The following is a 27817-nucleotide window of genomic DNA, read 5'->3' as shown; positions in this document are numbered from 1 at the left end:
CTTAAGCCAATTTGATTTGGATTTTTTGTGTCTTGCAACTACCTAGTCCAGGTGAATAGAGAGGAATAAGACTTTTGACAGGTGAAAAGACTGAGAAAGGAGGCACTGCTAGATGGGGGCAGCGTTTACAAACGCCAGGAGGTCTGAGGGGACATGGTGGTGTCCAGCTGGATTGTCATGCTGGCGGTGGATTTAAGTCCTGCCCAGGGGGCTGAATCGAGTCTGAGCACTTAGGGGTCTAGTCAGTGGGAGCCATTGGAATGTTCTTGAGGGGGGAGGGGGATGAGAGGATAAGCCAAGCCTAGAGCTCAGAATGGTTTGTTTGGAGACAGCGCGTGGCTGCATGGATGATCTAGCCGCAGGCCTGCGACATAGGTGCAGGCGAGGAGACTGAGTCTCAGCGAGGGGAAGCTCCCGGTTTGGGGGCCGCAAACGCCTCCCGGACACAGCCGGGACTCGAACCCCGGTCCCCGCTCTCCCGGCTGCGTCGGACTACAACTCCCGGCATGCACCGCAAGGCGCCGCGCTCTCCTCCCCCTTTTTCCTCGCGGCTTGCCCTGGCTCCCAGCCTGCCTATTGGTCGAGCGAGTTGCTCGTCAGAGCTCCCTCGGGCTCTCATTGGTCGGCTCCCCGCGAGGCGCCCCCAGACCCGAGGGTCCGCGCACTGCGCTCCGGGCCGGCGCCATGGTGAGCGGGGTCCCGGGCCGCGGGCTCCCGGGGGTCGGGGCTCCGGGGAGGGGTTCCAGGGAGGTGCGGAGAACTCGGGGGTACCTCCGCGAGAGCTGGCTGCCCTGGGGGAGTCGGGGTCGCGCTGGGGGGGGCGTCTCTCTGGGGGCCTTGGAGGGGCTCGGGGGTCGCGCTGGGGACCTGGCAGCCCTTGGGCGTTCTGGGGGTTCGGGGCGCGAATCTGGGGACCCTCTAGGGGGATTTGGGGTCTAGCCCGAGTGGTCTTGGTCCCACGGAGGGGGTCTCGGGGGAGCGCGGGGAAGGGCCCCCCGGGTGGGCGAGGACGGCCCGGGTGCCCCCTGGGTCCCCAGCGGCTCTGGCCGCCCACTGGGTGCCCCGCAGACTTAGCGGGGTTCCCCGACCCCGAGGGGTCCGACCTGAGCCGAGGGAGGGGGTCGGGGGTTCCCTGAGGGGGAGAAGGGGGGGTCGCCTCGCTGTCAGCGGGGACGTGCGCCCCGGGAAGGGCGTGAGCTGGGGGGGCCCAGAGGTGCTTCCAGGCCCCTGCAGACGGTGGCGGGAGTTGTGGGGGGCGCGAGGACCCTCCTCTCCCTCCATCCTGTCCTGGGTGCGGGGGCACTGGGGTTGGTGACAGCCACGCCATCTCCTGAGGCTCGGGGGGATCCCCGGCTGGTGGGGGAGCCGGACAGCACCGGGGCCAATGCGGGCCGGGGAGGGGCTGGGGGGGGACGTGGGGGGCAGGGAGGGGGGAGGTGTTGGCCCCTATCACTAGGGGCGGGTGGCCCCCTGGGGGACTGGATGGGCCGGTGTGGGGGTCTCCAGGGGGCAGATGAAATGTGGGGTTGGGGTTCAGCAGAGAGGTTGGGGCTGCAGGGGCCTCTTTGGGGTTTTGGGGGGCTGGGTTGGTGGAGCAGCCGCTGGGGCACGGCACCCCTGTAAGCTGATGGGAGGTGGCACCCCAGTTTCCTTTAGCACTGAGGGAGTCTCATGGTCTAGGGGTGCTTCCCACAGCAGCGGTGCCCTCCGGGTGTGCCTTCTCTCCTGTCACCCCAAAAGACAGTGCTGGGTCCTGAGTCACAACCCACTAGCTCATTCTTCCCTGACTTAAGGACTGTTTTATTCATGCAAATCCATTTTAGTATTAAGTTAACCTCCATCCAGGACGAGCACAGGGACAAAGCAGGAAGTGCCCCATATCCAGATGAGGCCCAGAGGTTAATACCTAAGAGCCTGTGGCAGAGGTCCACTGAGACCCCAGTCTCAGCACTAGCCAGTGTGTTTCTACTGCCTGAGCTCCGGCCATAGGGGGACTCCGGCTTTCTAACCTTGTGAGGGGCCGAGGGCAGGGGTAGGGACAAGTGGGGGCCATTGCTTGGGTTGTCCCCTTCCCTCGCCCCCCCCTCCCCATCGCCCCCGTCCTCCCAACCCAAGATGGGCCGAACAGCTGGAACCAGGGAGCCTGTCTCTCCGCTCTGCCCGGGCTTCTCTATAAATAGCCCAGGGGTGAGTGCCCTGGGCTCGGGTTCCGGAGGAGCTGCTGCGAGGTGCCGCCCTGTCCCTCCAGGCGGTGCTGGGAGTGCAGCTGGTGGGGACGCTGCTGGCCGCTGCCCTCATGCACCGGCTGGGCCCACACTGCTCCTTCGCCCGCTGGCTGCTCTGCAATGGCAGGTGACGCCGGAGCGGGGGGCGGGGGTCCCCCAGGCCCGTCCCTGCGGCCCTGCACACCCCGCCTGCCGTCTCAGGGTCTGCTCCCCTCCCACCCTGCTTGTTGGCTTGGTTCGGGTCTCCTGCCCTGCCTGGGGATCTGGGGGGAGCTATGAACTCGCTACCCCCCAAATTTCCCCTCCCTGCTCCCCTGCAAAGCTGACGAGCAGATTCCGGGGTCCTGTGGCCTCTGTCTCCCCAGGACCCCTCTTGGGTTTCCCATTCTGGCTGCCCCACCCCTCCCCCTGCTCCAGCCCCATGTTTTGGGGCTCCCTGCCTCGATCCCCCATGTCTGCCGGCCTCCCCTCAGCCTGTTCCGGTACAAACAGCCGTCCGAGGAGCAGCTCCGGGCCCTGGCTGGGAAGCAGAGACCCCGCGGCAGGAAGGAGCGGTGAGTGAGCACCCCGGGTGCCTCAAGCGTCGCCGTCCCTCACCCCAGTGCTCTCGGCGTCTGTGTGGGGCCAGCCCCTGGGTGGGGTGTCAGCCCCCCAGCACGGGAGGCTTGGGGTGGGGCTGCGTGCCAGGCTGGGGGTGGGACGGGGGGCTGCCATGCTGCTCCGTCCGCTTCTCGCCCCCCCAGGTGGGCCAATGGCCTCGGCGAGGAGAAGCCGCTGTCTGTGCCCCGAGACGTCCCCCTCCAGCTGGAGACCTGCCCCCTCACGGCCGTCGACGCCCTCGGTACCGGCCGGGCCCGGCCCCCGACGCCCCCCGTGTGTCCCCCTCCCTGGGTCGGCCGGGGCTGACCGCGTGTCCCCGCAGCCCTGCGCTTCTTCCCAGAGTACCAGTGGTTCGTGGACTTTGCTGTGTACGCGGGTGGCGTGTACCTGCTCACCGAGGCCTGTCACGCGCTGGGCCCAGCCACGGGGGGCAGCCTGGCTGCCTGCTGGTGCCTGCTGGCCGCCGCCTGCTCTGTGTATCCTTCCGCGGGACCCCCGCCCACCGCCCCGCCGTGGAGCCCCCTCGGGTTCCTGGACACCATCCGGACTCTGAGGCTTTCCCTAGGGTCCCGGGAGGCGCCCCTGGGGAACCCCTCGATGGGTGGGGGGCACAAAGCCACTGTTCAATGGGCCACCATTGGCCTGCGGAGACCCCCGTTCTGCTCACGTCCTCCCTCTCTGCTCTGGGGTCTGGGGATCCCGGCTCCTCCCAGGCGCCCCACAGCTTCTGCTGGGTCGGGCGGGGGTGGAGGTGGGGGGCAGGTGGGGGTCCCCATCTCGCAGCCTCCTCAGCTCCCCGCCAGCAAGGTGCTCCTGACGGTGACGTGGCTCTACTTCGGCGTGGAGGGGGGCGGCGAGCGCTCTGTCTGCCTCGTCTTCGCCCTCCTCTTCCTGCTCCTGGCCCTGCTGGCGCAGGTGGTGCGGGAGGAGACGCTCGAGTGGGGCCTGGAGCCAGGTGGGTGCCCCCGTGGGGCGCGTCAGGCATCGCACTCCCAGTTCAGTCCAGGGGCAGGCCCAGCACGCAGGCATAAGGACGAGGGTGCAGGGTCGGCGCCTCCCAGGAAACAGGGAGGCCCTTTTCTCAGATGAAACGGAGCGCGGCTGGCCCACACCTGGCTTTTTTTGTTCGAAATGCTACATCTTGAGGTCATCCCTGCTGCCCTGTAGGAGTGTCCACACCTAGCGGCATGGTGTGGACATCCCACGGTTATTTAACCGCGCTCCCGTGTGTGGACATTGACGTCTGTGTGTCCTGTCCCTGCGGGACGGTCATGTGGTTGCGACAGGACCACAGATCACCTTCCAGGAAAGAGGCTGGGGCCAGCCTTGCCCCACACGCTCGGTCACCACGGGCTTGTCCTCTTGGCTCACCCGTCGTTCATACACTGCAGAGCCACTTGCACTGCCCACTGGAGAGGGCTGTTGTTCCTTTCTTTGACCCAGTTTTCTCCTCCATTGTTGTCCCCCCCTTTTATTTTTACTCACGGTTTTATTGCGATGTATTCACGCACCACACGATCCATCCAAAGTCTACAACCGATGGTTCCCAGTGTCATCATATAGTTGTGCAGTCATCACTCAAAACTAACCAACAAACAGACAGAAACCACCTCTAAAACATCCCGTAGCCTTATGCCCCCGTTTTATCGACCCCTAGCACTGGTGTGCGTTCATTACTGTGGACAGAAGAATATTAAGATTCTACTGTTAGTTCTGGTCTGTAGTTCGCAGTAGGTGCATTTTCCCCCAAGCAGCCCTTGCAATTCTGTCGTACGTTTGCTCTAGTTCATGAAAGAACCTGTTTATATTTGTGCAGTTAATCACAGGCATTGTCCCCCACAAGGTTCACTGTGTTATACGTTCCCAGGCTTTAACCTCCAGCTTTCCTTCTGGGGACACACATGACGCTAAACGTCCCCTTTCCACCACACACACACACACACACACACACACACACACACTAGTAATTATATTCACAATAACGGGCTCCATCACCGCTATCTGTTTCCAAACATTTACATTCAACCTATCTTAAGAATTCTGCACAAATTCAGCATCCACTCCCCATTCTCTGGCCTTATGCTACTTCCTCATAACCCATGTTCTAGATTTTAGCTCTCTTAGTTCACTTATGATTAGTTCCTAGTACTGAGATTACATATTTGTCCTTTTGTAGCTAACTTATTTCATTCAACATACTGTCCTCAAGGTTCATCCACGTCATGTGCTTCAGGACTTCGTTCCTTCTTCCTGCTGAGTAATATTCCGTCCCGTGTATACACATTTTGTTTATCCACTCCTCCTCTGTTGATGGGCACTTGGATTGTTTCCATCTCTTGGCAACTGTGAATGATGCCATTGTGGACATTGGTGTGCAAGTGTCTGTTTGCGTCGCTGCTTTCAGATCTTCTGAGTATATCTAGTAGTGGGATTGCTGGGTCGTAACCTTCCTCAGGAACCCCCAAACTGTCTTCCACAGCAGCTGCACCATTTTGCATTCCCACCAGCAGTGAATGAGCGTTCCTGTTTCTCCACGTCCTCGCCAACACTTGCAGTTTTCTGTTTGGTAAATAGCCACCATTCTCCTAAGTGTGAGATGCTATCTCATTGTGGTTTTGATTTGCATTTACCTAATAGCTACTGATGTTGAGCATCTTTTCTTGTGCTTTTTAGCCATCTGTATTTCTTCCCTGGAAAATACCTATTCAAGTTTTTGCCCATTTTTAATGGGGTCGTTTGCGTTCTTATTGTTGAGTTGCAGGATTTCTTTACATATTCTGGATATCAAAACTTTATCAGATACATTGCTTCCAAATATTTTTTCCCATTGAGTTGGCTGCCTTGGCACCTTTTTGACGAAGTCCTCTGAGGCACAGAAGTCTTCAATTTTGAGGAGTTCTCATTTATCTATTTTTTCTTTTGTTGCTTGTGCTTTGGGTGCAAGGTCTAATAAGTGATCTCCTAATACTAGGTGTTGAAGATGTTTCCCTACATTATCTCCTAGGAGTTTTATGGTGCTGTCTCTTATGTTGACGTCTTTGATCCACTTTGGGTTAATTTTCGTATAGGGTGTGAGGTAGGGGTCCTCTTTCGTTCTTTTGGATGTGGATATCCAGTTCTCCCAGCCCTACTTGTTGAAGATGCTGCCTGTCCCAATTGAGTGGATTTGGGGGCCTTGTCAAATATCAGTCAGCGATAGATCTGGGGGTCTGTTTCTGAACTCTTGATATCTTTCCATTGGTCAGTATGTCTGTCTTTGTTTTAGTGCCATGCTGTTTTGACTACTGTGGCTTTACAGTAAGCTTCAGAGTTAGAAAGTGCAAGTGCTCCCACTTCATTCTTTTTAGAATGTTTTTGGCAATTCGAGGCCCGTTTCCCTTCCAAATAAATTTGATACTAGCTGTTTCAAGCCTGCAAAGTAGGTTGTTGGAATTTTGATTGAAATTGCGTTGAATCTTAATGACATTTAGCATTCCTATCCTTGAACACAGAATATCTTTCTACCTATTTAAGTCCTCTTTTGATTTCTTTTAGTGAAATTTTGTAATTTTCTGCGTAGAGGTCTTTTACATCCTTAGTTAAGTTTATTCCTAGATACTTGATTCTTTTAGTTGCTATTGTAAACGGAAATTTTGTCTTGATTTCCTCCTCGGATATCTCTTTACTATGGTATAAAAATCACTTCTGATTTCACATGTTGATCTTGGATCCCGCCACTTTGCTGAACTCACTTATCAGGTCTAGGTAGCTTTGTTTTAGATTTTGGGGGACTTTCTAGGTATAGAATCCTATCATCTGCAAATAGTAAGTGTTTTACTTCTTCTCTTCTGATTTGGATGCCTTTTGTTTCTTTTTCTTGCCAAATTGCTCTAGCTAGCACCTTTAGCACAATGTTGACTAATAGTAGTGACTGTGGGCATCCTTGTCTTGTTCCCAATCTTAGAGGGAAAATTTTTAGCCTCTCAGGGTTTTTCATATATGCCCTTTATCATATTGAGAAAGTTTCCTTCAATTCCCACCTTTTGAAGTGCTTTTATCAAGAAAGGTATGCTGAGTTTTGTCAAATGTCTTTTCTGCGTCAATAGGTGATCATGTGTTTTTTCCACTTCAATTTGTTAATGTGGTGTATTAGGTCAATTTTCTTGTGTTGAACCACCCTTGCATACCTGGAATAAAACCCACTTGATCATGGTGTGTACTTCTTTTATGTACCGTTGGATTTGATTTGCAAGTATTTTGTTGAGGATTTTTGCATCTATATTCATTGGAGAAACTGGTCTGTAGTTTTGTTTTCTTGCAGTGTCTTTATCTGGCTTTGTATTGGGGTGATGTTGGCCTCGTAGAATGAGTTAGGGAGTGTTCCCTTCTCTTAATTTTTCTGGAAGAGTTTCAGCAGGATTGGAACTAACTCTTGTTGGAATTTTTGGTAGAATTCCCTGTGAAGCCATCTGGCCCTGGGCTTTTCTTTGTTGGGAGGGCTTTGTTGACTGATTCAGTCTCTGCTTGTGATCGTTTTTTGAGGTCTTCTGTTTCTTCTTGAGTCTGTGTTTCTAAGAAGTTGTCCATTTCATCTACCTTGTCTAGCTTGTTGCATAGAAGTGTTCACAGTATCCCCTTTTGATCTTTTTTGTGTCTTTAGGGAACAAAAGAACGACCCCCCTTCCCCAATTTCTGATCCAATTTATTTGCATCTTCTCTCGTTTCGTCTTTTTCAGTCTAGGTAAGGGTATGTCAATTTTATTGATCTCAAAGAACCAACTTCTGATTTTATTGATTCTCTCTTGTTTTTTAATTCTCAATTTCATTTATTTCCCCTCTAATCTTTATTTCTTTCCTTCTGCTTGCTTTGGGATTAGTTTGCTCTTCTTTCTCTAGTTTCTACAGCTGTGCAGTTAGTTCTTTGGTTTTAGCTCTTTCTTCTGTTTGAATGTAGGTGTTTATGGCTATACGTTTCCCTCTCAGCACATCCTGTAAGTTTTGATGCGTTGTGTTCTCGTTTTCATTCATCTTGGGATATGTACTGATTTCCCTTGTAATTTCTTCTGATTTGCAGGAGCTCTTTATATATTAAGGAAATTAGCCTTTGTGTGCGACAGGCAGTTTATAGTTTACCGTTTGACTCCTTCTGTGTTCTGTGAGTGATCTTTAGGAACATGGTTGGGGTCACGTCGTGTCTCTGCCTGGTGGCATCCCTGTTTCTCCAGCACACCCCTCAGCCTGCCAGCCCCTTCAGCTTTGCCTTCTCCCGTTCTCCCCGTCGTTCCATATTTAAAATCACGCTGCTCGACAGATCTCTATGCCTCAGTCTCCCTGTTCATGAAGGGGTGATGACTGTACCCCCTCCCAGGGGCCCCGAGGTTGGGGTGACTCCATCTCTTGGGAAAGTGCTCAGCTCCTGCCCGGCTGGTGAGGCCGCATCCTCAGGGGCAGCCCGTGCTCGTCTGACCACAGGGAGGCTGAGGGTCTCCTGTTTATTTGTAGCCCTTGACCCTTCCATGAAATGCCTTCCACGTTGTTGCCTATTTTCCTTTTGGGCCACATGGCTTTTCTTCTTGTTGATTTGTGGTATTTCTTTATATATGATGGATACTGATCCTTCATTAACTTGCGTTGCACATACTTCATTCTGTCAAATCTGACATGCCATTATTTTATGGACTACAATAAAAGATAAGTCCCAGTCCTCAAACTGTTACACACCTTCCATTGCCAGGTGTATCCCAAATTCAGGGGAGTGAAAGCAAGGGAAAAAAAATGCACATACTGGAATTGATCAGATCCCAATTTGTTGTGCCTTTTTTTCTCTCTCTAGTTTCTGCGTGTGTGTGTGTGTGTGTTATAAAATTTTTCCTCATTTTATTTTGAAAATTGTCAAATCTCCAAAAAAGTTGGGAGAATCTTCTAATAGACCCAGATTTAGCTTACCACATGTGCATGGTTTTCTCTGTGCACACACACACACGTGCGCTCACACTTTTATTGAGCCACTTGAATATAAGTTGCAGCCATTATCTCTCATATCTCAATGAACACAGGTTCATTGCTTTCCTGGAATTTTGTCTTGAAATGTTTCCCTTCTCTAAGAGCAGAAAGATGTTCTTTATTTTCTTATGAAATTTTTCTAGTTTTGCCTTTTACATAAGCCCTTAAACCCCCAGCAGTTAATTTTTGTGTTACAGAGTAGGAATCAAATTTTTGTTAAACATTTGCATTTTTAGTGAGTGATGAATTCTTTTTTGTCTTTTTTCTTCTTTTCTGATCCTTCCCCTTCTCTGCCTTTTGTGCTACCAGCTCCTCAGGACGTTACGGCCGCACCGCTGGGCTGCCTTGTTTGGATTCTTAATTGAATTCTGAGCTCATTGGTTTTCAGCCTTTTCTAAGAGAAGCCCCCCACCCCGTCTTAAGCAGTGGGAGTGTATTAGCTCACAGTTTTGAGGCTAAAAGAAAGTCCAAATTAAGGCGCCCTCACGGCAGCGCTTTCTCCCCAAAGGTGGTGGCGTTCTGGGCCGGCCGCCGGCAATCATTTGTCCTTCGTTTGTCACGTGGCGAGGCATGTGGTGGCACCTCCCAACCTCTCACTTCCCTTCTGGGTCCCACTTCAGATTTTCTAAGATGAGCTTTTAAAGCTGTGAATACCAACTCCCCTTTTGTGTACTGCTGAAGTCTTGACTTGTGTTTTGATAGTTCTGGTGTTTCTTTGAACTTCTATTGTGATTTCTGTTTAATCTGTGAGTCATGTATCAGTGTTTGATATAGATTCTTTGAAATTTGGTAAGATTTGTCTTCTGGTCTAGAAAGTGATCATTTCTTACGAATATTTTGTGTGCTGTTAAAGAATGTATATTGAATGGTATAGCATCTGTATGTCCAATAAATTCAAATCTCCATCTTTCTTTTTGGTGTCTTTGACATGTCAGTAATTGGGGAGGTTAATCTCCCTCGTGATGGTGGGGTTCTGAATTTCTCTGGGTAGTTCTGTCAATATTTTCGTTACAAACTGTGAGGCTATTTGTAAGGTGTTTGCAAGTTGAGAATGGCTGTATCTTCCTGAGGATTCAGCCTTTTGTCCCTAATAATGTTTTTATCTTGATCTACTTGTCTGTTATGAAAATAGCCTTTCCAGTTTTCTTTTGACTAGTATTTGCTTTATCATTTTAACATCTGTTTTCTTTCACCCTTCCAGTGACTGTTTCTTGAGTATATCTCCTTCGAAGAAGATACAGTGGATATTTTCAGTAGAGTCTGACAGTCTTTTGTTGTTTAACTTCAGAGTCTAGCCCACTTACATTTATTGTGGTTACTGACATATTTGACCGCCTTCTCCCCTCTGACAGTTTGCTCGGTACCTTTTCCCCTGTCTGCCTAATTGTTGTTCCTTTATAGGTGATCTGACCTAACTCCCCGACTGCTTTGCCATCTCTGTTATTGGTGTCTGCGGTTTTGCTCCAGTCTGTCTAGGTATGGATTTCTGTTTATCTGTCTGGTTTGATCTACTTTGTGTGTTGTCCATCCTGCAGGCCTCTCCTCTCCTCTGTTCTCTCTCTCTTCTCCCGCTGGGGCCCTGATTTCACTTATGCTGGACTTTCTATTCAGTCCTCATCTGTTAGCCTTCCCTTCATATTTCCATCTTCTTGTCTTCCTTGGTTGGAATCTGAGTGATTTCTACAAGCTGACTTCCAGTTCATGCATCCCTCCTTCAGCTGTTTCAGTTCTGTTTAGAACAACCTCTTGCTTGTTCTGTGCTCCCATCTATTATTTCCTTAGCCATTTCACATGTAATTAATGCCAATTCTGAGATCCTTGGGGAATTGCATCATTTGTTTGTTTTTGTGGGTTGTGGTAAGAATCGTGTGAGGCCATTTGTAAAAAGTGCCAAGCATGTGACCGGCAACTCATAAGTTGGTCGTTATGCCTTTAGTTCTGTAAAAACGAGACCAAATTAGTCAATTTGTACCATGTTGCATCCCCACACTTATTATTTAAAAATTTTTTTTTTGCGATACAAACTCCCCCTTCCTTTGTTTCTCCTTAAATTTTACCCTATTTCTTTAGTCATTTCACTTGTAACTGAAGAAGCCAGTCTCAGATCTTAGGGTCTAAACTTGTCCTTGGGTTTGCCTTCTGACTCTCTCTTATGGTGGTTTGTTTCCTTGTGCTTTTGGTCACCTTTGGCTGTGAGCCGTATGTGGCTGCGCCCAGTAGCTGGGGGACTGGATAGGAAATACCTGCCTGCCCAGAGGATTTAGGTTTTCTCCTGCCTGGAGCCCTTCCATGGATCCAGGACGCTCAGGCCCTGTGGCCCCCTGCCCTGTTCAGCAGTCTCTGCCTGGAGCCCTGGCACCGGGCCTGGCCTCCTTTCAGCTCATTGCTATGTGGGGGGCAGAGAGGTTGGAGGTCTGGAGGGCCCCACAGCGTCCTCTCCATGTCTTCCCCAGGCCTGGACAGCCTCACCCAGAGCTTGGAGCCACTTCTGAAGAAGCAGGGCTGGGACTGGGTGTGAGTCCTGGGGACAGGGTTGGGCTGGGGGCCTCCTGGGCCTGAGGATGGGGTGAGCTGGTCGGAGCCTCCTGGGAGCGTGGGGCCGGGGGACGATGTCAGGTGGGGGCCTCCCGGGAGTTGTGGAGCTGGGGGCCGGGGTCGGGCTGGGGTCCCATGGGTGTGGGGCCTGGGGACAGGGTTGGGCTGGGGGCCTCCCGGGCCTGAGGATGGGGTGAGCTGGTCGGGGCCTCCCGGGAGCATGGGGCTGGGAGACAGGGTCGGGGTGGGGGCCTCCTGAGGCGTGGAGCTGGGGGCCGGGGTTGGGGGCGGGGGGCGGGCTGGGGTCCCATGGGTGTGGGGCCTGGGGATGGTGTCGGGTGGGGGCCTCCCGGATCCCGTGGACGGTCGCCCTGCTGCACGGGGAGGGGAGGATGCTGACGGCCCTGGGGCTCGCCCTCCCGCCCTCCCGTGCAGGGCACCCCTGGTCAAGCAGGCCGTCCCCCTGTCCCTGGTGGCCGTGGGCTCCGTGCTGGGCCTGCCTCACCTTCCGGGCCTGCGGCTGGCTCAGACGCACCGCGACGCACTGGCCATGGCGGAGCACCGGCCTGTGCTGCAGTTACGTGGGGGCCGGCCGGGTGTGGAGGGGTGGGGTCGGGGGTCGGGGTCAGCCGCCTCAGCTGCCCCCTCGCCCACAGGCTCCTGCTGCACCTCAGCTTCCTGTCACCGCTCGTCATCCTGTGGCTCTGGACCAAGCCCGTCGCGCGTGACCTCCTGTGAGTGCCGGGGTGGGGGCGGAGGGAGGGCCGGGAGGGAGGACGCCCACTAGCCTCCCGCCCCCCGCAGCTGTCGGACGCGGCTTTGACGCGCTGCGCCTCTGGGTGCTGCTGGGGCTGAGCCTGCTGCGGCTGGCGGTGACGCGGCCTCACCTGCAGGCCTACCTGGGCCTGGCCCGGGCCCGCGTGAGCACTGCGGCGGGAGGCCGGCCGCATCGAGGCCCGCGAGCTCCAGCAGCAGTACGGGTGGGGCCAGGGGCCGGGGCAACGGTCGTGGGGTTCTGCCCCCGGCCCCGAGGCAGCCCTGCCCCCTGCCCTCTGCCCCAGGTGGTCCGAGTCTCCTGCTACCTGCCCGTGGTGAGCCTGCAGTACCTGGCGCCACTCGTGTCACCCTCAACTGCACCCTGCTGCTCCAGGCACTGGGTGAGTGGGCGCGGGGGGCGGTGGGCGGTGGGGCGGGGGCTGCCCCTGGGGCCCCCAACTCCCTCCTCTTTCCCCTCTCGCAGGTGGCTACTCCTGGGGCCTCGGCCCGGCACCCCCACCGCCCCCACCCCGCCCTTGGCCAGCGCTGGCCCCCTTGGCACCGAGGAGGACGGGAGGGGGGAGGTGTTGGCCCTATCACTAGGGGCGGGTGGCCCCCTGGGGGACTGGATGGGCCGGTGGGGGGTCTCCAGGGGGCAGATGAAATGTGGGGTTGGGGTTCAGCAGAGAGGTTGGGGCTGCAGGGGCCTCTTTGGGGTTTTGGGGGGCTGGGTTGGTGGAGCAGCCGCTGGGGCACGGCACCCCTGTAAGCTGATGGGAGGTGGCACCCCAGTTTCCTTAGCGCTGGGGGTCTCATGGTCTAGGGGTGCTTCCCACAGCAGCGGTGCCCTCCGGGTGTGCCTTCTCTCTGTCACCCCAAAAGAGAAGTGCTGGGTCCTGAGTCACAACCCACTAGCTCATTCTTCCCTGACTTAAGGACTGTTTTATTCATGCAAATCCATTTTAGTATTAAGTAACCTCCATCCAGGACGAGACAGGAAAGGGCAGGACAAAGCAGGAAGTGCCCATATCCAGATGGGCCCAGAGGTTAATACCTAAGAGCCTGTGGCAGAGGTCCACTGAGACCCAGTTCAGCATAGCCAGTGTTTCTACTGCCTGAGCTCCGGCCATAGGGGGACTCCGGCTTTCTAACCTTGTGAGGGGCCGAGGGCAGGGGTAGGGACAAGTGGGGGCCATTGCTTGGGGGTTTCCCCTTCCCTCGCCCCCCCTCCTCTCGCCCCCTTCTCCCAACCCAAGATGGGCTGAACAGCTGGAACCAGGGAGCCTGTCTCCCCGCTCTGCCCGGGCTTCTCTATAAATAGCCCAGGGGTGAGTGCCCTGGGCTCGGGTTCCGGAGGAGCTGCTGCGAGGTGCCGCCCTGTCCTCCAGGCGGTGCTGGGAGTGCAGCTGGTGGGGACGCTGCTGGCCGCTGCCGTCATGCACCGGCTGGGCCCACACTGCTCCTTCGCGGTGCTGCTTGCAATGGCAGGTGACGCCGGAGCGGGGGGCGGGGGTTCCCCCAGGCCCGTCCCTGCGGCCCTGCACATCCCGCCTACCGTCTCAGGGTCTGCTCCCCTCCCACCCTGCTTGTTGGCTTGGTTCGGGTCTCCTGCCTGCCTGGGGATCTGGGGGGAGCCATGAACTCGCTACCCCCAAATCGCCCCTCCCTGCTCCCCTGCAAAGCTGACGAGCAGATTCCGGGGTCTGTGGCCTCTGTCTCCCCAGGACCCCTCTTGGGTTTCACCATTCTGGCTGCCCACCCCTCCCCCTGCTCCAGCCCCATGTTTTGGGGTCCCTGCCTCGATCCCCCATGTCTGCCGGCCTCCCCTCAGCCTGTTCCGGTACAAACAGCCGTCCGAGGAGCAGCTCCGGGCCCTGGATGGGAAGCAGAGACCCGCGGCAGGAAGGAGCGTGTGAGTGAGCACCACCGGGTGCCTCAAGCGTCGCCGTCCCTCACCCCAGTGCTCTTCGGCGTCTGTGTGTGGGCCAGCCCTGGGTGGGGTGTCAGCCCCCCAGCACGGGAGGATGGCTTGGTGGGGCTTGCATGCCAGGCTGGGGGTGGGACGGGGGGCTGTATATGCTGCTCCGTCCGCTTCTTGCCCCCCCAGGTGGGCCAATGGCCTCGGCGGGAGAAGCCGCTGTCGTGCCCGAGACGTCCCCCTCCAGCTGGAGACCTGCCCCCTCACGGCCGTCGACGCCCTCGGTACGGCCGGGCCCGGCCCCTGACGCCCCGTGTGTCCCCCTCCTGGGTCGGCCGGGGATGACCGCGTGTCCCCGCAGCCCTGCGCTTCTTCCAGAGTACCAGTGGTTCGTGGACTTTGCTGTGTACGCGGGGTGGCGTGTACCTGCTCACCGAGGCCTATCACGCGCTGGGCCCAGCCACGGGGGGCAGCCTGGCTGCCTGCTGGTGCCTGCTGGCCGCCGCTTGCTCTGTGTATCCTTCCGCGGGACCCCGCCCACCACCCCGCCGTGGAGCCCCCTCGGGTTCCTGGACACCATCCGGACTCTGAGGCTTTCCTAGGGTCCCGGGAGGCGCCCTGGGGAACCCCTCGATGGGTGGGGGGCACAAAGCCACTGTTCAATGGGCCACCATGGCCTGCGGAGACCCGTTCGCTCACGTCCTCCCTCTCTGCTCTGGGGTCTGGGGATCCCGGCTCCTCCCAGGCGCCCCACAGCTTCTGCTGGGTCGGGCGGGGGTGGAGGTGGGGGGCAGGTGGGGGTCCCCATCTCGCAGCAGCCTCCTCAGCTCCCCGCCAGCAAGGTGCTCCTGACGGTGACGCGGCTCTACTTCGGCGTGGAGGGGGGCGGCGAGAGCTCTTCTGTCTGCCTCGTCTTCGCCCTCCTCTTCCTGCTCCTGGCCCTGCTGGCGCAGGTGTGGGGAGAGGAGATGCTCGAGTGGGGCCTGGAGCCAGGTGGGTGCCCCCGTGGGGCGCGTCAGGCGTCACACTCCCAGTTCAGTCCAGGGGCAGGCCCAGCACGCAGGCATAAGGACGAGGGTGCAGGGTCGGCGCCTCCCAGGAAACAGGGAGGCCCTTTTCTCAGATGAAACGGAGCGCGGCTGGCCCACACCTGGCTTTTTTTGTTCGAAATGCTACATCTTGAGGTCATCCCTGCTGCCCTGTAGGAGTGTCCACACCTAGCGGCATGGTGTGGACATCCCACGGTTATTTAACCGCGCTCCCGTGTGTGGACATTGACGTCTGTGTGTCCTGTCCCTGCGGGACGGTCATGTGGTTGCGACAGGACCACAGATCACCTTCCAGGAAAGGGCTGGGGCCAGCCTTGCCCACACGCTCGGTCACCACGGGCTTGTCCTCTTGGCTCACCCGTCGTTCATACACTGCAGAGCCACTTGCACTGCCCACTGGAGAGGGCTGTGTTCCTTTCTTTGACCCAGTTTTCTCCTCCATTGTTGTCCCCCCCTTTTATTTTTACTCACGGTTTTATTGCGATGTATTCACGCACCACACGATCCATCCAAAGTCTACAACCGATGGTTCCCAGTGTCATCATATAGTTGTGCAGTCATCACTCAAAACCTAACCAACAAACAGACAGAAACCACCTCTAAAAACTCCCGTTACGCCTTATTGCCCCGTTTTATCGGACCCCTAGCACTGGTGTGCGTTCATTACTGTGGACAGAAGAATATTAAGATTCTACTGTTAGTTCTGGTCTGTAGTTCGCAGTAGGTGCATTTTCCCCAAGCAGCCCTTGCAATTCTGTCGTACGTTTGCTCTAGTTCATGAAAGAACCTGTTTATATTTGTGCAGTTAATCACAGGCATTGTCCCCCACAAGGTTCACTGTGTTATACGTTCCCAGCTTTACCTCCAGCTTTCCTTCTGGGGACACACATGACGCTAAACGTCCCCTTTCCACCACACACACACACACACACACACACACACACCACACACTAGTAATTATATTCACAATAACGGGCTCCATCACCGCTATCTGTTTCCAAACATTTACATTCAACCTATCTTAAGAATTCTGCACAAATTCAGCATCCACTCCCCATTCTCTGGCCTTATGCTACTTCCTCATAACCCATGTTCTAGATTTTAGCTCTCTTAGTTCACTTATGATTAGTTCCTAGTACTGAGATTACATATTTGTCCTTTTGTAGCTAACTTATTTCATTAACATACTGTCCTCAAGGTTCATCCACGTCATGTGCTTCAGGACTTCGTTCCTTCTTCCTGCTGAGTAATATTCCGTCCCGTGTATACACATTTGTTATCCACTCCTCCTCTGTTGATGGGCACTTGGATTGTTTCCATCTCTTGGCAACTGTGAATGATGCCATTGTGGACATTGGTGTGCAGTGTCTGTTTGCGTCGCTGCTTTCAGATCTTCTGAGTATATCTAGTAGTGGGATTGCTGGGTCGTAACCTTCCTCAGGAACCCCCAAACTGTCTTCCACAGCAGCTGCACCATTTTGCATTCCCACCAGCAGTGAATGAGCGTTCCTGTTTCTCCACGTCCTCGCCAACACTTGCAGTTTTCTGTTTGGTAAATAGCCACCATTCTCCTAAGTGTGAGATGCTATCTCATTGTGGTTTTGATTTGCATTTACCTAATAGCTACTGATGTTGAGCATCTTTTCTTGTGCTTTTTAGCCATCTGTATTTCTTCCCTGGAAAATACCTATTCAAGTTTTGCCCATTTTTAATGGGGTCGTTTGCGTTCTTATTGTTGAGTTGCAGGATTTCTTTACATATTCTGGATATCAAAACTTTATCAGATACATTGCTTCCAAATATTTTTTCCCATTGAGTTGGCTGCCTTGGCACCTTTTTGACGAAGTCCTCTGAGGCACAGAAGTCTTCAATTTTGAGGAGTTCTCATTTATCTATTTTTCTTTGTTGCTTGTGCTTTGGGTGCAAGGTCTAATAAGTGATCTCCTAATACTAGGTGTTGAAGATGTTTCCCTACATTATCTCCTAGGAGTTTTATGGTGCTGTCTCTTATGTTGACGTCTTTGATCCACTTTGGGTTAATTTTCGTATAGGGTGTGAGGTAGGGGTCCTCTTTCGTTCTTTTGGATGTGGATATCCAGTTCTCCCAGCCCTACTTGTTGAAGATGCTGCCTGTCCCAATTGAGTGGATTTGGGGGCCTTGTCAAATATCAGTCAGCGATAGATCTGGGGGTCTGTTTCTGAACTCTTGATATCTTTCCATTGGTCAGTATGTCTGTCTTTGTTTTAGTGCCATGCTGTTTTGACTACTGTGGCTTTACAGTAAGCTTCAGAGTTAGAAAGTGCAAGTGCTCCCACTTCATTCTTTTTAGAATGTTTTTGGCAATTCGAGGCCCGTTTCCCTTCCAAATAATTTGATACTAGCTGTTTCAAGCCTGCAAAGTAGGGTTGTTGGAATTTTGATTGAAATTGCGTTGAATCTTAATGACATTTAGCATTCCTATCCTTGAACACAGAATATCTTTCTACCTATTTAAGTCCTCTTTTGATTTCTTTTAGTGAAATTTTGTAATTTTCTGCGTAGAGGTCTTTTACATCCTTAGTTAAGTTTATTCCTAGATACTTGATTCTTTTAGTTGCTATTGTAACGGAAATTTTGTCTTGATTTCCTCCTCGGATATCTCTTTACTATGGTATAAAAATCACTTCTGATTTCACATGTTGATCTTGGATCCCGCCACTTTGCTGAACTCACTTATCAGGTCTAGGTAGCTTTGTTTTAGATTTGGGGGACTTTCTAGGTATAGAATCCTATCATCTGCAAATAGTAAGTGTTTTAACTTCTCTCTTCTGATTTGGATGCCTTTTGTTTCTTTTTCTTGCCAAATTGCTCTAGCTAGCAACCTTTAGCACAATGTTGACTAATAAGTAGTGACTGTGGGCATCCTTGTCCTTGTTCCCAATCTTAGAGGGAAAATTTTTAGCCTCTCAGGGTTTTTCATATATGCCCTTTATCATATTGAGAAAGTTTCCTTCAATTCCCACCTTTTGAAGTGCTTTTATCAAGAAAGGTATGCTGAGTTTTGTCAAATGTCTTTTCTTCTCTGCGTCAATAGGTGATCATGTGTTTTTTCCACTTCAATTTGTTAATGTGGTGTATTAGGTCAATTTCTTGTGTTGAACCACCCTTGCATACCTGGAATAAAACCCACTTGATCATGGTTGTGTACTTCTTTATGTACCGTTGGATTTGATTTGCAAGTATTTTGTTGAGGATTTTTGCATCTATATTCATTGGAGAAACTGGTCTGTAGTTTTGTTTTCTTGCAGTGTCTTTATCTGGCTTTGTATTGGGGTGATGTTGGCCTCGTAGAATGAGTTAGGGAGTGTTCCCTTCTCCTTAATTTTTCTGGAAGAGTTTCAGCAGGATTGGAACTAACTCTTGTTGGAATTTTTGGTAGAATTCCCTGTGAAGCCATCTGGCCTGGGCTTTTCTTTGTTGGGAGGGCTTTGTTGACTGATTCAGTCTCTGCTTGTGATCGTTTTTTGAGGTCTTCTGTTTCTTCTTGAGTCTGTGTTTCTAAGAAGTTGTCCATTTCATCTACCTTGTCTAGCTTGTTGCATAGAAGTGTTCACAGTATCCCCTTTTGATCTTTTTGTGTCTTTAGGGAACAAAAGAACGACCCCCCTTCCCCCAATTTCTGATCCAATTTATTTGCATCTTCTCTCGTTTTCGTCTTTTTTCAGTCTAGGTAAGGGTATGTCAATTTTATTGATCTCAAAGAACCAACTTCTGATTTTATTGATTCTCTCTTGTTTTTTAATTCTCAATTTCATTTATTTCCCTCTAATCTTTATTTCTTTCCTTCTGCTTGCTTTGGGATTAGTTTGCTCTTCTTTCTCTAGTTTTCTACAGCTGTGCAGTTAGTTCTTTGGTTTTAGCTCTTTCTTCTGTTGAATGTAGGTGTTTATGGCTATACGTTTCCCTCTCAGCACATCCTGTAAGTTTTGATGCGTTGTGTTCTCGTTTTTCATTCATCTTGGGATATGTACTGATTTCCCTTGTAATTTCTTCTGATTTGCAGGAGCTCTTTATATATTAAGGAAAGTAGCCTTTGTGTGCGACAGGCAGTTTATAGTTTACCGTTTGACTCCTTCTGTGTTCTGTGAGTTGATCTTTAGGAACATGGTTTGGGTCACGTCGTGTCTCTGCCTGGTGGCACTCCCTGTTTCTCCAGCACACCCCTCAGCCTGCCAGCCCCTTCAGCTTTGCCTTCTCCCGTTCTCCCCGTCGTTCCATATTTAAAATCACGCTGCTCGACAGATCTCTATGCCTCAGTCCTCCCTGTTCATGAAGGGGTGATGACTGTACCCCCTCCCAGGGGCCCCGAGGTTGGGGTGACTCCATCTCTTGGGAAAGTGCTCAGCTCCTGCCCGGCTGGTGAGGCCGCATCCTCAGGGCAGCCCGTGCTCGTCTGACCACAGGGAGGCTGAGGGTTCTCCTGTTTATTTGGTAGCCCTTGACCCTTCCATGAAATGCCTTCCACGTTGTCTGCCTATTTTCCCTTTTGGGCCACATGGCTTTTCTTCTTGTTGATTTGTGGTATTTCTTTATATATGATGGATACTGATCCTTCATTAACTTGCGTTGCACATACTTCATTCTGTCAATCTGACATGCCATTATTTATGGACTACAATAAAAGATAAGTCCCAGTCCTCAAACTGTTCACACACCTTCCATTGCCAGGTGTATCCCAAATTCAGGGGAGTGAAAGCAAGGGAAAAACATGCACATACTGGAATTGATCAGATCCCAATTTGTTGTGCCTTTTTTTCTCTCTCTAGTTTCTGCGTGTGTGTGTGTGTGTGTTATAAAATTTTTTCCTCATTTTATTTTGAAAATTGTCAAATCTCCAAAAAAGTTGGGAGAATCTTCTAATAGACCCAGATTTAGCTTACCACCATGTGCATGGTTTTTCTCTGTGCACACACACACACGTGCGCTCACACTTTTATTGAGGCCACTTGAATCATAAAGTTGCAGCCATTATCTCTCATATCTCAATGAACACAGGTTCATTGCTTTCCTGGAATTTTGTCTTGAAATGTTTTCCCTTCCTAAGAGCAGAAAAGATGTTCTTTATTTCTTATGAAATTTTTCTAGTTTTGCCTTTTACATAAGCCCTTAAACCCCCAGCAGTTAATTTTTGTGTACAGAGTAGGAATCAAATTTTGTTAAACATTTGCATTTTAGTGAGTGATGAATTCTTTTTTGTCTTTTTTCTTCTTTTCTGATTCTTCCCCCTTCTCTGCCTTTTGTGCTACCAGCTCCTCAGGACGTTACGGCCGCACCGCTGGGCTGCCTGTTTGGATTCTTAATTGAATTCTGAGCTCATTGGTTTTCAGCCTTTTCTAAGAGAAGCCCCCCCACCCCGTCTTAAGCAGTGGGAGTGTATTAGCTCACAGTTTTGAGGCTAAAAGAAAGTCCAAATTAAGGCGCCCTCACGGCAGCGCTTTCTCCCCAAAGGTGGTGGCGTTCTGGGCCGGCCGCCGGCAATCATTTGTCCTTCGTTTGTCACGTGGCGAGGCATGTGGTGGCACCTCCCAACCTCTCACTTCCCTTCTGGGTCCCACTTCAGATTTTCTAAGATGAGCTTTTAAAGCTGTGAATACCAACTCCCCTTTTGTGTACTGCTGAAGTCTTGACTGTGTTTTGATAGTTCTGGTGTTTCTTTGAACTTCTATTGTGATTTCTGTTTAATTCTGTGAGTCATGTATCAGTGTTGATATAGATTCTTTGAAATTTGGTAAGATTTGTCTTCTGGTCTAGAAAGTGATCATTTCTTACGAATATTTTGTGTGCTGTTAAAGAATGTATATTGAATGGTATATGCATCTGTATGTCCAATAAATTCAAATCTCCATCTTTCTTTTTGGTGTCTTTGACATGTCAGTATTGGGGAGGTTAATCTCCCTCGTGATGGTGGGGTTCTGAATTTCTCTGGGTAGTTCTGTCAATATTTTCGTTACAAACTGTGAGGCTATTTGTAAGGTGTTTGCAAGTTGAGAATGGCTGTATCTTCCTGAGGATTCAGCCTTTTGTCCTAATAATGTTTTTATCTTGATCTACTTGTCTGTTATGAAAATAGCCTTTCCAGTTTTCTTTTGACTAGTATTTGCTTTATCATTTTAACATCTGTTTTCTTTCACCCTTCCAGTGACTGTTTCTTGAGTATATCTCCTTCGAAGAAGATACAGTGGATATTTTCAGTAGAGTCTGACAGTCTTTTGTTGTTTAACTTCAGAGTCTAGCCCACTTACATTTATTGTGGTTACTGACATATTTGACCGCCTTCTCCCCTCTGACAGTTTGCTCGGTACCTTTTCCCCTGTCTGCCTAATGTTGTTCCTTTATAGGTGATCTGACCAACTCCCCGACTGCTTTGCCATCTCTGTTATTGGTGTCTGTCGGTTTTGCTCCAGTCTGTCTAGGTATGGATTTCTGTTTATCTGTCTGGTTTGATCTACTTTGTGTGTTGTCCATCCTGCAGGCCTCTCCTCTCCTCTGTTCTCTCTCTCTTCTCCCGCTGGGGCCCTGATTTCACTTATGCTGGACTTTCTATTCAGTCCTCATCTGTTAGCCTTCCCTTCATATTTCCATCTTCTTGTCTTCCTTGGTTGGAATCTGAGTGATTTCTACAAGCTGACTTCCAGTTCATGCATCCCTCCTTCAGCTGTTTCAGTTCTGTTTAGAACAACCTCTTGCTTGTTCTGTGCTCCCATCTATTATTTCCTTAGCCATTTCACATGTAATTAATGCCAATTTCTGAGATCCTTGGGGAATTGCATCATTTGTTTGTTTTTGTGGGTTGTGGTAAGAATCGTGTGAGGCCATTTGTAAAAAGTGCCAAGCATGTGACCGGCAACTCATAAGTTGGTCGTTATGCCTTTAGTTCTGTAAAAACGAGACCAAATTAGTCAATTTGTACCATGTTGCATCCCCACACTTATTATTTAAAAATTTTTTTTTTGCGATACAAACTCCCCCTTCCTTTGTTCTCCTTAAATTTTACCCTATTTCTTTAGTCATTTCACTTGTAACTGAAGAAGCCAGTCTCAGATCTTAGGGGTCTAAACTTGTCCTTGGGTTTGCCTTCTGACTCTCTCTTATGGTGGTTTGTTTCCTTGTGCTTTTGGTCACCTTTGGCTGTGAGCCGTATGTGGCTGCGCCCAGTAGCTGGGGGACTGGATAGGAAATACCTGCCTGCCCAGAGGATTTAGGTTTTCTCCTGCCTGGAGCCCTTCCATGGATCCAGGACGCTCAGGCCCTGTGGCCCCCTGCCCTGTTCAGCAGTCTCTGCCTGGAGCCCTGGCACCGGGCCTGGCCTCCTTTCAGCTCATTGCTATGTGGGGGGCAGAGAGGTTGGAGGTCTGGAGGGCCCCACAGCGTCCTCTCCATGTCTTCCCCAGGCCTGGACAGCCTCACCCAGAGCTTGGAGCCACTTCTGAAGAAGCAGGGCTGGGACTGGGTGTGAGTCCTGGGGACAGGGTTGGGCTGGGGCCTCCTGGGCCTGAGGATGGGGTGAGCTGGTCGGAGCCCTCCTGGGAGCGTGGGGCCGGGGGACGATGTCTGGTGGGGGCCTCCCGGGAGTTGTGTAGCTGGGGGCCGGGGTCGGGCTGGGGTCCCATGGGTGTGGGGCCTGGGGACAGGGTTGGGCTGGGGGCCTCCCGGGCCTGAGGATGGGGTGAGCTGGTCGGGGCCTCCCGGGAGCATGGGGCTGGGAGACAGGGTCGGGGTGGGGGCCTCCTGGAGGCGTGGAGCTGGGGGCCGGGGTTGGGGGCTGGGGTCGGGCTGGGGTCCCATGGGTGTGGGGCCTGGGGATGGTGTCGGGTGGGGGCCTCCCGGATCCCGTGGACGGTCGCCCTGCTGCACGGGGAGGGGAGGATGCTGACGGCCCTGGGGCTCGCCCTCCCGCCCTCCCGTGCAGGGCACCCCTGGTCAAGCTGGCCGTCCGCCTGTCCCTGGTGGCCGTGGGCTCCGTGCTGGGCGCCTGCCTCACCTTCCCGGGCCTGCGGCTGGCTCAGACGCACCGCGACGCGCTGGCCATGGCGGAGCACCGGCCTGTGCTGCAGTTACGTGGGGGCCGGCCGGGTGTGGAGGGGTGGGGTCGGGGGTTAGGGGTCAGCCGCCTCAGCTGCCCCCTCGCCCACAGGCTCCTGCTGCACCTCAGCTTCCTGTCACCGCTCGTCATCCTGTGGCTCTGGACCAAGCCCGTCGCGCGTGACCTCCTGTGCGTGCCGGGGTGGGGGCGGAGGGAGGGCCGGGGAGGGAGGACGCCCACTAGCCTCCCGCCCCCCGCAGGCTGTCGGACGCGGGCTTTGACGCGCTGCGCCTCTGGGTGCTGCTGGGGCTGAGCCTGCTGCGGCTGGCGGTGACGCGGCCTCACCTGCAGGCCTACCTGGGCCTGGCCCGGGCCCGCGTGGAGCAGCTGCGGCGGGAGGCCGGCCGCATCGAGGCCCGCGAGCTCCAGCAGCAGGTACGGGTGGGGCCAGGGGGCCGGGGCACGGTCGTGGGTGCTGCCCCCCGGCCCCGAGGCAGCCCTGCCCCCTGCCCTCTGCCCCAGGTGGTCCGAGTCTCCTGCTACCTGCCCGTGGTGAGCCTGCAGTACCTGGCGCCACTCGTGCTCACCCTCAACTGCACCCTGCTGCTCCAGGCACTGGGTGAGTGGGCGCGGGGGGCGGTGGGCGGTGGGGGCGGGGGGCTGCCCCTGGGGCCCCCAACTCCCTCCTCTTTCCCCCTCTCGCAGGTGGCTACTCCTGGGGCCTCAGCCCGGCACCCCCACCGCCCCCCACCCCGCCCTTGGCCAGCGCTGGCCCCCTTGGCACCGAGGAGGACGAGGCCCGGCGGACGGCGGCCCGGATCGCGGGGGCCCTGGGCGGCTTCCTGACACCCCTGTTCTGCCGTGGCGTCCTGGCCTTCCTCATCTGGTGGACGGCCGCCTGCCAGCTGCTCGCCAGCCTCTTTGGCCTCTACTTCCACCAGCAGCTGGCAGGCACCTAGCTCCCGGGCCCCCTGTGGCCTCAGTTTCCCCACCTGCACCAGACTGGGCCTCGGCTGCGCCACCCCAGACCTCCTCGCCACCGTGCCTGAGCGGAGCCCTGTGGAGCTGGCTGCTGCCTGGAGACTGTGCTGCGGTCCTGGTGGCAGGAGGGTCCTGTGGCCCGGTGCTCACCGGCGGAGCGGGGGCTGCTCTCGTGAACCAATAAAGCAGCGGCTGCTTCTAGAACGGGACTGAGTGGCCTGGGGGAGGGGGAGCCACAGGGGCCGGGGTCTCAGGGCTGGGGGCCGGGGTGAGGTCGAGGCAATGCTGAAAGGTGGGAGGAGCTCCGGGGAGGTGGCACCGGAAGAAGGAAGGGGGACAAGCAGTGACAGCCACACGGGACACGAGCAGGAGCAAGAGGGTGGACGGCACAGGGGCAGACAGGAGGTGAGCAGCCCGCGGCGGCCACACCACCCTCGGCCACAAGGCCACGCAGTAGCCGGTGTCATGCAGACCGGCCGAGCAAGGGTCCAGTTGAACACCGATCCTTCCCTGAGCCCGTAAAAGCGCAGGAACGGGGTTTAAAAAGATACAAATTAATGAGGTCAGGGAGAAGGGAGAACGTTCCAGAAGCTGGGGTTCTGGTGAGGCGCTGTGGCTGACAGCCGGCTGTGAGGACCCTGAGCCAGCCTGTCCCGTCTGCCTGCAGGGCCTCCAGGCCGGGGGCACCCACAGGACACCGGGTGCAGAGAGGCCCGAGCTCACACTCCCTCTCGGCTTTCAGAACCTTCTAGGAAGGAGAATGGCGGCTTCTGGGCAGCCCAAGAGGAAAGACCTACAGTCCAGCTGCCTCGGTCATTCCCCGTCCCCACTGGCCCCCATGGGCCCGGGTCCTCCCGTCGGCCTTCCTCGTGTCTCACACCCGGGGCCTGGGGATTGGGGGGGTGTCGGTGGGGAACACCCAGACGGGAGACGGACTCGGGAGAAGAAACTTCATCCAGGATGTCCTCGGAGGTGCCGAGGCTGCATGTGCTCGAGGGAGAAACGTTCCAGCCCTGAGATGAACGCCACGGGGAGATGAGGTCGCGGGGACCCTGCGGAAGGAGCGGCGCACGCAGGGCGAGGGGGAAGGAAGCCAGGAGAGGCTCCTGCCAGGTGCGCCGGGAGACGGGGGCTTCCAGGGCCAGGGCTCCGGGGACCCGGCAGCACCCAGCCACGCCTCTGGGAGAGGCCAGAACATTCCAGAAGCCCTTGCCAGCTGCCAGCCAGCACAGAGCAGGCCAGGGGCTGCGGCTGGAGACTGCAGGAGATGCAGTGTCTCAGGGGCCCAGGGCTGGGCCCGGCAACTGCCCCCTGATGCCCACAGGCTCCCCTGGCCCCTTGCTTGGCTCTGGGAGCTCAGCGAAGTGCTGCTCGTGGGGATGTGTGAGGGTGGGGACCCCGGCAGCTGGGACCCCAGGGGCCGCCACAGCTCGGGCTGGTCCCTGACTCCTTGTGGCACGTTCCACAATTAAACAAGACGGCGAGGGGATGGGGGGGCTTCTATCCTGACGATGATACCCCAGCTGGGCGCCCCGTTGCTCACTCACTCGCCACTGGCCACCCCTGGGGTTGCGGGGCTGGTCTGTGGAGCTCAGCTGTCGCCGTGGGGACAGGGCACTTCTGGCACCCGGTGAGGCCTGGCAGCTGCTCTCACCCCCCCCGTGCCCAGGGCGGCCCGTCAGCCCTGCCAGAGGCCAGACACCCACTGCCCTGTGCCCACGGGAACCAGGGCTCGGGCTGGAGCGGACAGAGGAGGCAGCACGAGGGCCACGGACAGATGCCAACCGGACGGCAATGCGGTGCCAGCCCATGCCTGTTCTTTGGCAAAATTAAAGGCCGGACTCCGCTGGCAGCGGCTAAAACCCCCCACACTGTCCATGGGTGCCTGCGTGACTGCACTGGAGAGTGGCGTGGACCCCGCAGAGGCGACCCCAGGTGCGGGCAGCCCCCGTCCTGAGCCATGATCCCGACAGCAAAGTCACAGTGACAAATTATCCAATGTCCAGGCTCTGGGGAGCGAGAGCCACCAAGTCCCGACACTGGCGCCAACATGGAAAGAGGTGTTCCCAGGAGGATGGGTTTCCAAGCTGGACCGGGTAGAAGAAGGGACTGAATCCAGGCAGCAGCCTGGCCTCAGGGTTCCCTTTCCCCTGGGGTCAGTGCAGAGGCTGCTCCTCGCTGGGTAGGGCCGGGGGTGGGGACCCCACGCTTTCCTCACAGGAACGCCGGGCATCTTCATCTTCAGTGGTTCTCGAAAACCTCGAGTTGGGGACCTGGGGGGACACAAGGCCAGGAGAGGAAACGGGGAGCAGGCCCTCCACAATGTCTCCGGGGTCCTCAGGGCAGCCACCCTCCAGCTCTCGAGGTGCAGGCCAGGGTGGGTCGGGGTTGGTGGGATCCAGGAGCACACGGCCAGGGCAGGGGCCACTGTGTCAGCTACACTGTGACACCGATGGGCACTTCCCTGACCCTCGACCCGGCAAGTTCATCCCTGGAGACCTGCCTGACAGACGTCCTCGTGCATGACCACGGGAGGCACACGAGAGGCTGACAACGGGACCCCCGGCTCTGTGGCTGAAATGAAGCCAGTTGGCGACTCGTGCTGCTGGACCGGGAGCAGCGGCTGAGCTTCAGGTGGGGCTCGATCCAGCAGCCCTGACGAGGTCCCGAGATCCCCGCTGCTCCTGAGCTCTGCTGTCCCGGGGTGTCAGCTTGCCCTGTGGTCACCAGACGCCCCAGCTGCAGCTGGGGTTTTCTCCCCATGGGGCTGCCCTGGAAGCAGCCAACAAGCATCCTTGCCACTGCCCCCGGCCCTGATGGGGTTGCATGCCCCCTGCTATACATCGGGGGCTGCTGTGGGAGGTGCAGCTGCAACCAGAAATCGGGAGTGGACGTGGGGATCCAGCTCAGCAGCCCGTCCTCCAGGTCACTCCATGTTGCTGTAGCAACGGTCCACCACCAACCTCGATGCCCCTGGGCCAGAGCCGGGCTGCTTTACCACCGGCCACCTCCCGTGGAAATCCCACATGACTGCAAAAAAACGGGGCGACCTTTGCCAGGTGCGGTAGGCTCCCCGGCCAGTGGAGCCCCCCATGCGGGTCGGAGGCTGCAGGTGCTGACGCCAGAAGGAAACCCACCCGGAGCGCAGAGCCACTTCTGTCCAAAAGCTTTCTGGACAACCTCGTCTTTAGGAAGTCACAGGACGCATCGATTCAAACAAAAGCAGATACGTTAAAAAAAGAGAGACGCCACCAAACCTAACGCACCAACTCGTGAGAATGAGCTCACCTGGTTCAGTTCACAGAAGAGACGGAGACGAACAGGTCATTTCAATATTTATTAAATATACTCTCTTGGCACAAATCTTTAAAATATATAAACATCATATATAAACAAAGTGTTCTCACGGCATCAAAATATAACCCCGGGCCAGGCCGCCAGGGGGGGACAGTGGGCTGTCTGGGGAGGCCCCCCGGCCCCCTGCCCCCAGTCTGGGGTCTCCCCCTCACTGGGGGCTTGGGGGGGGGCACCCAGGCCCGTCTTGTCGGGTCTGGGGGGCAGGAGTCTCACCCAGCAGGCCCCCCTCAGCCACCACAGGCTGCCCGGGCCGCGGGGACAAGTCTGGGGGTAGCTGACAGGTGTCACAAGAGGGACAGAGGGGACCTCCCGCCCACAGGTCCGAGGAGAGAGAAGCGGCACCCAGGAAGA

At 54.7% G+C, this 27817-nt stretch overlaps 1 protein-coding gene and 1 long non-coding RNA gene across 2 annotated transcripts; both read left to right on the top strand.

The window, feature by feature from the left end:
- The first annotated feature begins 626 nt into the window (after positions 1–626).
- TMEM161A (transmembrane protein 161A) lies at positions 627–24222 on the top strand. Its single transcript, XM_037818001.1, has 12 exons — positions 627–687; positions 2249–2352; positions 2699–2779; positions 2969–3066; positions 3148–3301; positions 3629–3780; positions 11261–11321; positions 23015–23158; positions 23240–23317; positions 23389–23563; positions 23651–23747; positions 23834–24222. The coding sequence occupies exons 1-12, from the start codon at positions 685–687 to the stop codon at positions 24085–24087; spliced, it is 1401 nt and encodes a 466-aa protein (XP_037673929.1). The 5' UTR covers positions 627–684; the 3' UTR covers positions 24088–24222.
- Positions 24223–24426: 204 nt separating this feature from the next.
- LOC119520305 lies at positions 24427–27506 on the top strand. Its single transcript, XR_005214156.1, has 2 exons — positions 24427–25222; positions 25723–27506. It is a non-coding gene; the product is annotated as an uncharacterized LOC119520305 (long non-coding RNA).
- The last annotated feature ends 311 nt before the right edge of the window (positions 27507–27817 follow it).

The sequence above is a fragment of the Choloepus didactylus genome, chromosome 25 (assembly GCF_015220235.1).
Source record: "Choloepus didactylus isolate mChoDid1 chromosome 25, mChoDid1.pri, whole genome shotgun sequence".
In the NCBI taxonomy this organism is placed as follows: Eukaryota; Metazoa; Chordata; class Mammalia; order Pilosa; family Megalonychidae; genus Choloepus; species Choloepus didactylus.
The sequence above is the reverse complement of the archived record's forward strand: the minus strand, read 5'-3'. Positions and strand labels throughout refer to the sequence as shown.